The sequence below is a fragment of the Haemaphysalis longicornis genome, unplaced genomic scaffold (genome assembly GCF_048455015.1).
Source record: "Haemaphysalis longicornis isolate Haplotype H1 unplaced genomic scaffold, Haemaphysalis longicornis Haplotype H1 scaffold_1, whole genome shotgun sequence".
Lineage (NCBI taxonomy): Eukaryota > Metazoa > Arthropoda > Arachnida > Ixodida > Ixodidae > Haemaphysalis > Haemaphysalis longicornis.
This window is the reverse complement of record NW_027526203.1, coordinates 408,220,271-408,234,121: the sequence shown is the minus strand read 5'-3', so window position 1 is coordinate 408,234,121 and position 13,851 is coordinate 408,220,271. Positions and strand designations below refer to the sequence as shown.

General features: G+C 49.7%; 1 protein-coding gene across 2 annotated transcripts in view; it reads left to right on the top strand.

Annotated features, from left to right (window-relative positions):
- LOC144155468 (puratrophin-1-like) overlaps positions 1-13,851 on the top strand; it is a 640,065-nt gene that overhangs the window by 60,277 nt on the left and 565,937 nt on the right. For both annotated transcript variants that reach the window (XM_077686932.1, XM_077686931.1), the window contains exon 2: positions 12,943-13,070. In XM_077686932.1, the coding sequence (XP_077543058.1) occupies positions 12,999-13,070 (72 nt within the window). In that variant the 5' untranslated portion in view covers positions 12,943-12,998. The remainder of the gene's footprint in view (positions 1-12,942; positions 13,071-13,851) is intronic.

Genomic DNA, 13,851 nt, shown 5'->3' with positions numbered 1-13,851 from the left:
AATGAATTTATCCATTTATTTCAAATGACATGGACTTCTACAATCTCGCGTGTAGGTTTTGTCACTGTGCTTGGTTAAGATGTTGGGGCTACTGTAGCCTAAAATGCCACCACACGTGCGGGCCTGCGGAGCAACGTGCGTCTCGGGGCCGCTTTCCACGGACCGTTCATGTTCTTTTAGCCGGACATTCACGCCCCTTCCAATGTCGCCCACACAGTTTTTCAATAAACGCAGATAAATTATACGCCACCTCTTTTGCACAATGTGTGAGCTGTGACGCCTGCGTGATGCTACAGCCCTTGTGGGTCGCATTCTTCGAAGCCTCAGCTGGCTATTGTTTGCACTGCAGGGCAAAGGCTTCTCAGTCGTCGGTCGTCAGGGGACGCCGAAGGTGACTTTAACGCCGTAGCGTGACGCCACCTTTCCCCTTCTGTGCGGCATTTGTGTACATAGGGGACAATGACAGGAGGGCTGTCAAGTTTCCGACTTCAGGACAATGGAAAATTTGGCCGCCCTTGATGCATCGCATGATTTTCTCGCACGCGCACTTGCTAAATGCAGTTGTCGGCAGACTGGTTTCAACCTGCTTGCGCGATCAACCTATGATTTTGCCACTGGATGTTACATACAAGGGCTAAGGGTAATGGATGCGGTAGGCTCCCGTTCACCCGCATGATTGCGTCTTTTTATTGCGCGTGTACGCAAGGCGAAACATTTAAACGAAATCGAGATTGAAACAAAGCCAACCATTTGGGCTGAGGCATTCTGTTTAATGTTGGCTAGCTGAGGTTTGCATTTTGGCATTTTCATTTTAAGGTCTGCGTTTTGAAAGCACATACCGAGCGAAAGTTCTGGCATACATTTGTGCCCTTGTTTTGTACATGTCCCTGTTGCCTCAGTCCTTCTTTGAGAAAAATGCTTAGACAAGCTGCACCAATCCCACGCTTTGCCTTTCAATGTTCGTGATGTCGCAAAGTGTAGTGCGAGAAAGTGTAAAATGGGGTGATACCTGTATTAACCAAGAAAATGCCAACGCATTTTCTTGGTTACTATTATTGCTGCTGCTGAGAGTGGTATATTTGTATGCAGCACACAATTTACTGATTAAGGTGTCATGAAGTGTCCCAATTTGTTTTCACACTTTAGCGTCCCTTTAATATGACGTGGTCAGACTTTTTGTTCTTTACATCGTCCGTATTTTTCCTAAGAACAGCATTGTGACGACGGGCAGCAATTCGACGCTACCTGTATTCCCGTGCTGCCCTGGCACCGAATACTTTCTTGATAATAATGAGATAAATATATAAAGAGAAGTCTTTTGCTTTGTTCTATGATATCTTAAGGGAACTTTTTGCGTGGCTGGATCCCGGCACGTTAAAATGTTGCTGCATGAGGACTGTAATAAGCTATCATTAATAAGCGCAATGGAGCGGAGGTAACGCCGCTGGTCTTTTTATTTTAGAAGCTCAGGTTCCAGTCTTAGTGAGTATTACGCCCTGAAACCCTTTTTTACGCTCTTAATTTTTGGGGAAAATTTCCTGAATAAGGCAGGGCAGTCGCTGTATGTCTTACGTTTGCGGGGGGGGGGGGGGGGGGGACAGGGGGGAGAACCTTTAGATTGCGTCTACAGCGGACACCACATATAGCAGCTTTCAACTCCCACACACACACAAATATCCTGTTTGGACCGGCCCGCCTAGCTTGGAGTCGAGCCGGAACAGAGCCCAGCCCGGTAAGGATGTATGCGGGAATTTTCCCTGTGTGTGTGCATTCGTTTTCGGCACTGTACTACAAAGATGTGGATGATCAAAATAAGACACATAACTAGTTAGCATTCTACTGCATGCGTCTGTGCTCTTTGTAATGCTGTCTTGAGCCAATAAATGAACGAATGAATATCTCTATGAACCAACGCATTAAAAATAAATACAAACTCGCCTAACTTTTTATCTGGCCTATTGTTTTGAAGGGGCACCATTTGTCAAAAATTTATAGGCCAATCCTAAGCCTTCTCGACCACAAAGAATTCAAAGAATAAGCTTTATCTTTAAATGTGACAAAAATATTTTATGACAGTAAGAAAGAACCGTGTTTTTTCTAGCTTTCCGGCATAAAACGTTTCAGCCTCGCTCGGGACGCAAGATTTTTTTTTTTTTTTTTGCGGCTCGCGCTTTTCCGGCTTGGCCTACGAAATTTTGACAGACTGTACATACTACAGAGCTCAACAATGCGTGTGACAAACGTAACGTTAAAGAGACTTAAAATGTTGCTCATACAATGCATTAGTGTGGATTACACCAAATGAAATGCCAAGACTATTTCGGCGTACTAATCTGGTCTACAGAACTCCGGCTTCTCCACTTGGGGAGCCCAAGTTTTACAAGCCGAAGGAAGTGACTTGGATACATCGTCGGGCCACAACGAACTTGTCTGTCTCGGAACGCCTTCTGAAGTAGCGGATGCGGACATCGCGCTTATTCGTTTCTTCTTTCGCAGCCCTGCAGCGCGGAATGACAGATCGGTAGAATAAGCCTGGGAGAGCTACTAAACAGCAAAGGCCTAATTAACGCTTCTTTGTGCCTGGCGCAGGCCAGCAAAAAAAAAAAAAAAACACTGCCTTACCTAGACCGGTCCGTCTCACAAGCAAGCCTGAGCCCGTGCGTGACGTAGTACGTACGACGCCTAGATAGTAACAGTAGACAGCAGAATTTCGGACGCCGACGTCGGGAGTGCCTGATTATTTCGACGCTTTCAGGGAGTTATAACAGTAACACTTAACGCTTCTTCTTACTCATTTCATAGTGAGGTATGGAGAATCTGACATAGTTGGTGCATGGTGAATTCTTCAAGGGTAAACCCGAAATTGCGGACAAGAGATAAAAAAAAAGAAATGGACGAGACAGTAATGTCAGTGTCTCGTACCTTCGGTTTTTTTTTTTTTTTTTTTATCCTGGGTCTAATTTTAGGCCATGTCTCTCGAATACTTCGTGTTGTTGAACTACCTGATTATTTGGGAAATTGCGCCGACCCCGCTTCGTCCTATTTCTTTTTTTACTCTGCATGGTAACAGTATGTGTTGCTCCATATATGGTTTACCGTGTTTTCTTTTCCAACATTACGCGGTTTTCAAAGACGAACTTTAGACGCAAGGAATGCTCAAATTTAGGTTTTATAGCACCGAAGAAACGCCTTCCCTATGAGGCGGCTTAAAATTGAGGTCTCTAGATAAAGAAAGTCCACCTGCGGTACGCGCTAAAGTCGCATTTTAATGGTCTTTATTTTCGACGCCGCTCGAAGAGTCACGGAGGCCGGATATCGAAATTGCAACCTTGTGTACAGCGCTGCAACATAGCGCCTTAAACAATTAGCCACCGAAGGACGCAGGTTCGATTCCTGGCCGCGGCGACCGCTTTTCTGATGGAGGTGAAAAGCAAAAACGCCTGTGTGTACGAGATTTCGGGGCACGTTAAAGATCCCCAGGTGGTCAGAGTTAATCCGGAGCCCTCCACTACGGCGCGCCTCATCGCCTGCGTAGCGTCGGCGCGTTAAATCATACAATCAATCAATTAGCTACCGAGGAGGGTGCACGTGTTCGGAAGAGTGACATGTGCTTGTATTGAGCGTCATAGTACCCGAGACGGTGCTGAAGGTATACGTTCCGTGGAAACTGTGCAAAGGTATGATGATCCGGTCGAATGTGTATCACTCAGAGTTGCTCTCGTTTGAAAGTTTTGTCATGTTATTCATGGCACACATCCTGGCGGCCATCGCCGTCGTAACGCTGTCATACTGGTCTCTACTAGGGCATAAAGTTGAAATAAAAAAAAATCGGAGAACTTCTACACTGTGAAGACCGAGGCCCGAATTTTAAAACCTTCCTTACCTTACCCCATTTCCTCACCTTACTGAAGGAGCCCTTCATGCTCCCTTACAGTGAGGCGACCTTGCAGCTCCGATCCTCATTTTTAAAGCCTCCCTCAACCTCCCTTACCAAAGGGCGCCCTTACTCCCGTCAAGGAAACCATTCGTACACATGGGTGCGAGGGTAAGCGCAATTCGTTCTTAAAATGTGCCTTTATCAGCCGTGATAGGCATGCAATTGGTCGTGTTTTTCATTTATACAGGCAAAAAATTGAATGTTTGAATTATTGCGCAGTTCTTGAAACAAGTTGTACCGGTCGGTTACTACAGTTGGTGGTATAGTCTGGCAACATTCTCACGTTGATTCCCCCCCCGATGTTGTACGAGCACCTCACGCGAATGTGTATAGACGAGGATGGACGGCACAGTGTGGCGAGTGACCATAACAGATTGGTGCTAGAATTTGGCGGGCACATCCCACGTCAACGCCAGGTGGGCACACAGAAGAAACTCCTTACAGAACCAGAGATCGATCGGATCAAGACGCAGCTTGAGGCAAGCCCTGCAACGGAGTACGGTGAGCTAGTTGAACGGGTGCGCGACGAGGTGCAGAAGGGAAGAGGGAAGGTAGGTGGGCGTCGGAAACACCGCCTTAAGAGATGGTGGGATGGGGAGGTCCGGCAAGTGATAGCTGAAAGGAAGGAAGCGTGCTGAGCTCATCGAAGGGCGGTCACGGCGCGCGCCCCTGACGAAGTGCGGAGCCAACTGTGGGGGATATACCGAGGCAAGAAGAACGCCGCAGCAACAGTGATAAAAAAAAAAAAGATTCGGGAGGTGGACAGACGTTTCCTGGCCGAGATGAAGAAAAGCGGTCGCGACGCATCGAGGAAGTTTTGGAGATACGTGCGCAACAGTCACAGACATGCCTCACCCCAGCTACCGTTGTGTGACCCGTTTTCTCAACAGCCTCTCTCCACCGAGGAGTGCATGAATTATATTGAGGAACAGGTCACGGAGGCGTTCAGGCAGGATACAGCTGTGGAGGGCTCACGTTTAGTGACTGTGTCCCAGGAACAGGAGGTGCAAGATACAGAAGAGTGGCTGGGCTTCGTGGGACCGGCGGAGCTAGACCACATAATTGCGGGGATAGAGGCTGGCACGGCGAATGGCTTGGATGGGTTCCGGCATCAGTCTTGAAGAATTTGGGCCCGGACCAACGGCGAGAGCTACGTGGTATCCTAAGCAGAATGCTGGAGACTGGAAGGATACCCAAGGACTGGTGCCGGGGACGTATGTTGTTCCTACGCAAAGGAGCTGGAGAAAGGAGCAACTTCGCCTCGTACCGCCCAATCACGGTGACGCCGGTGCTCTACAGAGTGTACGCGCAGGTCCTTCGCCGAAGGATCCAGGCGTGGGCGGAGAGAGAGGGCCTGCTTGGAGAACTCCAAAATGGCTTCCGTCGGAGACGATGCATAGAGGACAATCTCTTCATCCTCACCCAATGCGTGGAGCTGGCCAGGGCTGAGGGACGGCAGTTGTGGGCAGCCTTCCTAGACTTAGAGAAGGCCTATGACACGGTCCAGCACGCTACGCTCTGGGACGTGCTGCGCACCAAGGGTCTCCCCGAGGAGGTTGTTAGGCGGCTGCAGGCTTTGTACACCGACACCGAGGTGGTGGTGGAGTGGCAAGGCTCCTATTCGAGACCGGTGCCCATTGGAAGAGGACTGAGACAGGGGTGCCCACTGTCCCCCTTGCTCTTCATGCTCTTGTTGGGGGATCTGGAGAGGGACTTGGAGAGAAGTGAAAGTGGTTTCGACGTCTCGTACATGGAGGACGGACGGACAGTCAACCAGCGTCTCCCAGGCCTGATGTACGCCGACGACATTGTGGTGACAGCGGGCTCTCGGGAGGGGTACAAGAGCTCCTGGATCGGTGCACAGGGCAGGGAGAACATTCGGAGCTGCGGTTCAGTGCCCGTAAATGTGCGGTACTCCGATGGGGGGCGGCCGGAGGAGAGGGAGATGTGGAGCCTGTGATGCTACAGGACAAGGCACTACCGTTTGCATCCTCCTACAAGTACCTCGGAGTTGTTTTCTCGACGGAGGCGGACTATCTGTCAAGGTACGAACAACTGCTACGAGAGAACGCGCGGAGAGGACAGAAGGTGTTGAAGGCCAGGATTCTGTGGTCTTTCAACCGTATGGATGTGATCCGGAGTTTGTGGAAGGCGGCAATGGTTCCGGGCCTTACATACGCCGGTGCGGTTCTATGTCCCTCGGCTGCCACAAAGGAGTACCTAGAACGCCGCCAGAGGGAGGTAGGAAGGCTGGCCCTGGGGTCGCACCGCACCACACCGAACGAAGCGGTGCAGGGCGACATGGGGTGGTCGTCTTTCGCGGCCCGGGAGGCGACAGCAAAGCTCTCATTTGAAATGCGAGCTTGGACCTTGGGGGAGACGAACTGGGTCTACCGAGTGCGTCGGAGTCTTCTTTTCACGGCACGGTCCACGCGCTGGACGAAACGAGTGCGTGCGTTGTCGGAAAAGTATGGAGTGCCACTACCAGCCCTGTGTAACCTAAAGGACACAACCATGACAAGGGCCAAGGTGCGTGAGCGTGTGTCGGAGGTGGAAACCCAGCAGTGGGCCGGCAGGGCCGCAGCCAAGCCAGCGCTACATTTCTACGTCGCCCACAAGAGAGAGATACGTTGTGAAGGCTTCTATGACAACGCAAGCGGGAGTGGCCTTCTGTTCGAAGCGCGATCTGGGACGCTGCGAACAAGGCGGTGGCAGGTGTCATGTGGGACGGCGGAGAGCGCCATCTGTGAACTCTGTGGCGAAGCAGAGGAGTCGATAGAACACGTCGTGCTGTCCTGCCCGCGGCTGGAGCCCAAACAGCCCAGTGGGGTGTCGCTGGAGCAGACATTGGGGTTCGGACAGACTGGGCCGTCAGGGAATGCGGCGGCTACTAGTGATGGACGTGATCGAGGAGCAGTGACGGCCATCATCGACCGGACTAAGCGTAGACTGGAGGTGTGGAGGAGCCGGACAATGGCGTGGGTGGGAAACAATAGGGGTGGGGGGCCAGGTGCAGAAGTGTAATCAACCTGCTATGACACTCACGGGTGTTCTCGGGGAGTGTCAACCCGTTTCAAAGGGGTATAGCTACAGATCCAATCCAATCCAAAAAAGTTTTGTCAACATCGCATTTAGCGTCGAAACGTGCGAGCGAACGTTTTGTGCGAGCATAGCGCCAGTATAACCATGCCCGGGAAAGTGGATTACACTGAAGAAAAAAAAAAGAACTTCTCCAAGAACTGGCGCTAAAATACAAAAACTTTGTGGAGTGCAAGAGAGCAACGCCGTGTCGCTTCGAGCGAAACTTAAAGTGTGGAAGCGGCTTTGCGACGAATACAACAGCATGCCCAACATGCGCCCGCGAAATGTAAAACAACTCCGCGTCATTAGCGTTTCCTCTTCGTTGCGTTTGGCAGCCGCACGCACTTTGGGAACAGGCGCAAGCACACCGCCTGCGTAACTTCCCAGAGCACATTGATGACCGTAGGCTGCGAAACGTTGACGAGGTCGCGACCACCGTCAACCGTCAGAAGAAGTTCCACATGCGAGAAAGTCGGTGTTAGTGCGATCTAAAATTGCGCTAGTGTAAAAGAGACGCATTAGATATGCTGAGATGATCATCACCCGGACATCTCGATACAAGGGCCATAGTAAAAAATCAACCAATAAGTGACAGAGGGCCCAAACATGACAAGCTTCTCGCGTTCGTTCGCAGGGTTGGCGAGTTGGTGATGGCGATTACAAAAAAAAAATTACGATAACACTAAAGGGAGTGCGTTGCTTCTTGAGATTCCACCTGGCTGGTTAAAGGGGCCATAAAGACAAAATACAAGTCTGTTTGATTCCAAAGATTCGATGTCTCATAGTGCCCCAAGTGCTTGTCCGGCGCCAAACGATGCTTTATTCACTGAGAAATTAAACAATTTAAGCCATAATTTTTATTCTCCCGCTGAATGGTGTGTTTCGTGTCGTCTGCGATGCTTATCCAGAGCAAGTACTGAAGCGAACGCAAGTATATTGACTAGGGCGACAGCAAACGGCGGAATGCCTCGTTTTTGCTGTAAGTCCTCCTAGATGGCGCCACCATACCGCTCGGGACCGCTGTTCGCCCTCGCTTTGTTTTCGACCGGATTTGTGCCTGGCTAATCTTTTTTTTTTCTTTTTTTTTACGGTTGATAGTAATAGTTTTATGAAACATTGGGTATGCTCGACAAAGTCACAGAAGCCAATGTCGCTTATGCCAATTGGCCAGTGTAAGCTCAGCACGCCGGATGGTGTAGCAGCTATAACCGGCATAGTGCGCGTAGTACGCACTGGTGCTTCTAGGTTTAGGTGTGCGTTCATGACTTCCATTGTTTACTACGGCATTCCTACTGCTATAAAAGAATATGTATAAATTTAAGTGCGAATAGCTCGTTCTGCAAGTTTATAGGCCCTGAAAAACTTGCGTTCTTTTTCCGGCGTCAGCCAATCGCACAGCTGCCCATAATACGTCATAGAGTGGCCTCCGCGATCGACTACCGGCGGCGCGCCGCCGGCAGCAAATCGTGAGGCCACGCGTCATAGGTACTAGTCCGGGAAATGAGCTATTGGGTCGCATTGCCATTCTCTTCTTTCCTAATTATATAGCTTATTTGAGTGAAGTTTGCGTTAAAAGTGATGTAAGTGTTATTCTAACGAGGCAATCTTTCGAATGAACCAAACTTGCATTTTGTCTGCGTGGTCCCTTTAAGGACAACGAGCTATAAACACTGGAAACAGGATAAGGCTTGAGTATGGCGTTGGAAACAATAGTGAAACATTCTAACATTGAATATTAGAATACCAAAGTATCCATGGAGTCCGGAATGGAGAAAAAGTCCACCTTCCTGAAGTACTGGATTTTAAAGTTGAGAGAAGAGTTAACTGGTCTGCTGTGAATATTAGCAAAAAATAATAATTAATTAGTATTGGTGAAAAAAATCACGGAAGAGGTGGTTACAGTATCGTCACAACACAGTTAGCTTTAGCGCAGAGATAGAGAACAAAAAAGAAGGCTCTTTGCTTAAAAAGAAGTTTTGCCGGCGTGTAATATCGCCTACATTGTTCTCTGCTGATGATTGGGGATGTAGGATAAAAGGGCGCTTGAAGGAGGTGATCAGGAAGAGAAAAACAAAAGCTGGTGTGGGCTTGGCGTACGATGACGGAATATTTTTTTATCTTGCGTCACAAAATTCACCATTTTGACATGAGGCCACTGTCGCCCAAATAGAACAATTTTAACTTTGCAGAGCTTGACGCTGCTTTGAAGAGCAAGTGCATGGTCGTAGAATATTTTTTAAAGTTACAGGTCCTTGTTTTAGGCGCTCAATTTCCCGAAAGAAGTGCGATCTTGGGGTCATGTAGGCCACACATTCAAATAAATTATGTTCAACTGTTTCTACAGAACAATTGCAGCTGTAGGGGTTTGCCGTTAGTCCAAGTTAAAAGAGGTAATTGTTGGTGTCGGCTGAATTCAGTCGTAAGCGATGTTACAAAGTTTCCAGGCTACGCAAGAGCTGTCTTGGAAGTCTTAATTTTAAATCCGGATAAATCACGTGCAACAGGCAGCGCGGTTGTGTTTATTAAACCACAACCGATTTCTTCCAGTTACGGGGGTGCGCCGTGGTAGAAGCTTTCGTGTTTGTGAAGAACGCTTTGCGAAATTTTCTATGAAGAAGGCACTTATGGGCCGCTTAATCGGCTGTTTGATTCCCTGTGATACCACTGTGGCCAGGTATCTATGGTAATTTTTACTGCGTCCAGCGATGCAGGCGAGGTGGTGAACGTATAGGAGACATCGCAGGCTGCATTTTTGTGGGGGGAGCACTTGCTCCTCTCCGACTTGCTCCTCCTACCTCGACATCTCTAAAGATGCTCAAGTGGTTGGGCTTCTGGCGCAGGATATAAACAGTTCGTTCTTAAGGGAATATAGCTCAGCTGCAGTCGATGATGTTGGTCGTTGCAAACGACATGAAAGCATTTCACCAGTATGTAGCCCATACAGTCCCGACGAAGAACTTTGCGGGGATGACGGACCGTCTGTAAATATGTGTGTTCTAGTTCACTTCTTTTCTTTGCACAAGCCTAAGAAAGGGGATCGAACTTCAAACTTCTAAACGAACTTCATAATAAACATGATTTGTATCCCAGTTTTGTACATTATTGTCAATTCCCCGATTTTTTTTTTTTTTTTTTTGCTTTTGCCTGCAAAGCCCCTCTCCCTCCCTTCCCCCAATTGCATTCCGGCTCCCGCGGGTCGGATTTGTGCAACTCGGCCCACTGCCTCAAAAGGTTTCTGATTCCTGTTCTGGCCGAATGAATTTTATGCATGTAGTCAAGCACGATATGTAGAAATTGTAACTGGGGCATTGTCTTTTTTGAGCAAATTCCAAGGATGCGACTGTCAATTTCTAAGGGAGCAACACACCAGGGAGGGAAACGTGCCCGCATTATTTGGTCGGCTGGCTTGGGATGGACAACGGTATATTTTCAATTGATTTGGCGAATACAGAGTTAGACCACTTTGTAGTTATCCGACTTAGGATGTGGTTCCTTGCGTGAAGATGATGCCCCAGGTGCTCTCAGAGAGTCCCCTGTTGCCTAAATATGTCAAAAGGCAAACAACGTGCCTGTGCAAGGGTTCCGACGCTAGAAGATTCCTTCAGAAGCGCAAGACAGCTGCGTAAATTTTTGTTCCTTGCCGCCTCAAGGCTCCTCTTGCTTGTTTCCGATATTTGAGAATCGAAAACGAAATATGGGGCTTAGTGGAAAAAAGATTAAGAGCAGTAGGTAAACGATTTACGCATGCGAAATGGTATATGCCATCACCCCGATTGAAAGGCGATGCCTTGAACTATTACCATCGTCGATGATGATAGAGTACTTGACAACGAACGAACGAACCCAACAACGGAATGCTGGACAAATAGCCTATTAACGTTTCACGTTATTATACTGCCTCAGATTTATTTCGTAATGCTTGTTTTATTTATGTATGTACCTGAGAATGTTCTGCTCACTTCATGTAGCTTATTGTGCCGAGGAATATGGGCACTAGGGTTTTTTTTTTCGGCTTCATGTGCCACGCACCCGCTGCCTCAAAAAAGGTACAAAATTTTGCGTCGCCGGCACGGCGTTCGGTCAGCTTCCTTTGATCACACGGACAGGCTTCGTGCGCGTATAACTCTATCGTGCATCGTCCGCGGGAAGCGTCAGTATAGTGTAATTGGAAACCCAACATCACGCGTCAGTTCTCTTTCTGCTTCTTTCGCTGGCCCCTCGATGATGGTGGCGGCGGCGTCGGAGATGATAGTGCGACGCGTACATAATACCCCCCGAGGTAGAGGCGCTGGCGGTGCTTCATGGCTCCGGAGATTGGCGCGATAGCAGGGTATCCAAGCGTGTCCGCGAAGGACAATCGCTCTCGTATTTGCAAAGGTGCCCAAAGTCAGTTACTGAACCTGTTCCTCCCCGAGCCGAGTGACTGGTGCGTTCGCGCGCGTAATGAAAGCCACGCGAAACCTGGCATTAGCGAAAGCGCTGCCGAGCTTCCAACGAGGGGGCCGCCGAAGTTGTGAAAGGAGCGGGCGAGGGGAAAGGTCAACGATTTACTCTCGCGTCCTCTCCCCGGGCAGCAGTGCTGCACCCGCCTCGAGTTTTCGAACGGTCACGCTGGTCGCCGGGGTCAGCGGCGCGATTGGGATGCCTGGTCACGTCACGAGAAAGGGAGGCGCTCGCTTCAGTTTCACTTCCGTTTCTTGTGGCCCACACACTGGGATGCCTCGGGGTCGCCCCACGAAAAGAGGCGCTGAAAAGGGCTGCGCAGGAAGCCGCCCGCCGCTGCAACAAGTGCGCGCGCTTTGAGGCTCGCTTGGGGAGCCGCGACACGTCACTTGCCATGCGTATCACGGGCGATGCTCAGCGCGCCGCCATGACGGAGGACCCTCGTCGGGAGCGCGGGAGTCGCGCTTGACAGATTAGTGCGGCGGATTTCGTCAAAAGTGGCCCTGCTTTACGCGCTGAAATCCCCATCTGCTCAGCAGCGCTACATGATCTTCGCTGTTTATGCCACCGCGGCACCTTTGCTCGCAGGTTTTATTCCGTGCTGTCCGCGCGTTTTGGGGGCTAAGTTTGTTTTTCGAAATAAGGCAAGGGCACCCTCAAAAGGGTCAGTTTAGCCGCCTGTCCCAGGACGCAGAAAGAATGTGTATGCAAAACATGCTGGCGCAATAGCTATTCAAGCATGCAAAAATACGTGTGCAGTATGCACTCTCGCTATGCTCAAATGTACCAGTAGCGTGTTTATGCAAAATCTCATCTCGCCTACAAGCAGCCAGAAAATATACGCCACCTTGAAATAAAAGGTGTACCTGTATTGAACGGGTGTCGATGTGGAAGGAAATTATTCTTTTTAATAGGGGTTTCTACACCCCGGAGCTACAGCTTGGTTATAAGGCGCGTTGCAGCGGAGGGCGACATATTAATTTAGTCCTCAGCTCTTTCGCGTGTGCCGAAATATCGACAGACGGGAGTGTTCGCTTTTTGCCTCCATTTGAAAAGCAGCCACCACGGCCGGGAATGAACTCGCGTCCTTGGGCTCAGCGACTCAACGCCTTAGCCACTGTACTTATTTAGCGCGAAGAATTCAAATCACAATGCCTCAAATTAATCCAGTCCATCGATCAGCAGGGCAGTAACTGTCCGCACCAGGTTCACCAGCGCTGCACGAAAAGCGTCCACAAGACGCTGTCGTGTGTTGAGCGTACGAGTGATTTGCCGAAATCCTTTCAGAAGGGTGTAACGGGTATAGTTCAAAAATTGCGTGGGAGCCCTCCGATATGCAACTTCGAGCAAAGTGCTCGCGCAATGTGTTGGCCTGTGTGTGCAGACGCCCACACTAGCACCGCCAGACGCGTGTAAACGCTTCCCATTTCGACCACAACAAATGAAGTCTCTTGAACTTTAGTTACTTTTTTTTCTTGTAGGGGACAACGCAGTTGGTGACCTTTGGTGCCTGCATCCTGTTTCAACAAAACCATACATGGGAGCAGTCGCCAGCTTCTTCGGCCGACTCTGTGGTTCTATAAGGGACGTCTTCCAGCGCATCTTAAAAGTGAGTTAAGAAGTTCTCGCATGTAGGAAGGCTCCGAGGTCATCACCATGTTGTTGTACCAAGTACACAATAACTGGTTTCGTATGGGCTGACGAACGGGTATCTTAACCGAGAGACAGCGGGGGAACGAACTGCGAGGCTAATATGCCACGTGATCCGAGTTGACGGCGTCATCTGAAGCAATTCGTTGCCACGACTAGGCACGTCGGCTGTTCTTTATGTGGCTACAGTAAAAGCTACAAAATGACGGCTGCCCCGGTTGGCTACCGAATGTCTTAGCCGAGGAGCACCGAAGCCACAAAACGCGTGTGTATCCGAGCGCATTCATGAACATTCTCCGGGTGAAAGGAGGAAGAAAGAGCGAAGAAGGGAGCACGCACAGAGCAGGTGGTGATACGTCGTCCTGTCACCTGATCCCACTCGCTTATATAACTGACGCGCAGTGCCCCATCTGCGGCTTTTGGATGGTATTGTGAGATGAGGGAGAGTGCAGCTGTCACGCTCGGGCGTAGCCGCCGCACAGGCCACCTGCGTGCCCAGAATACGACCGAATCGTTTTCGGGCACGTCGACATGAAGCCCGCACAACCCGCCTGGCACAGCTGGCGCTGTAATAATTACTGATAGATTGATTGATTGGTTTAACGCGCCGACCATACACAGGCGACGAGGCGCGCCGTAGTGGTGGGCTCCGGATTAATTTTCAACACCTTGGAATCTTTAACGTGCACCGAAACCTCGCATACGGGCGTTTTCGTTTTTCGCCTCCATCAGAAATGCGG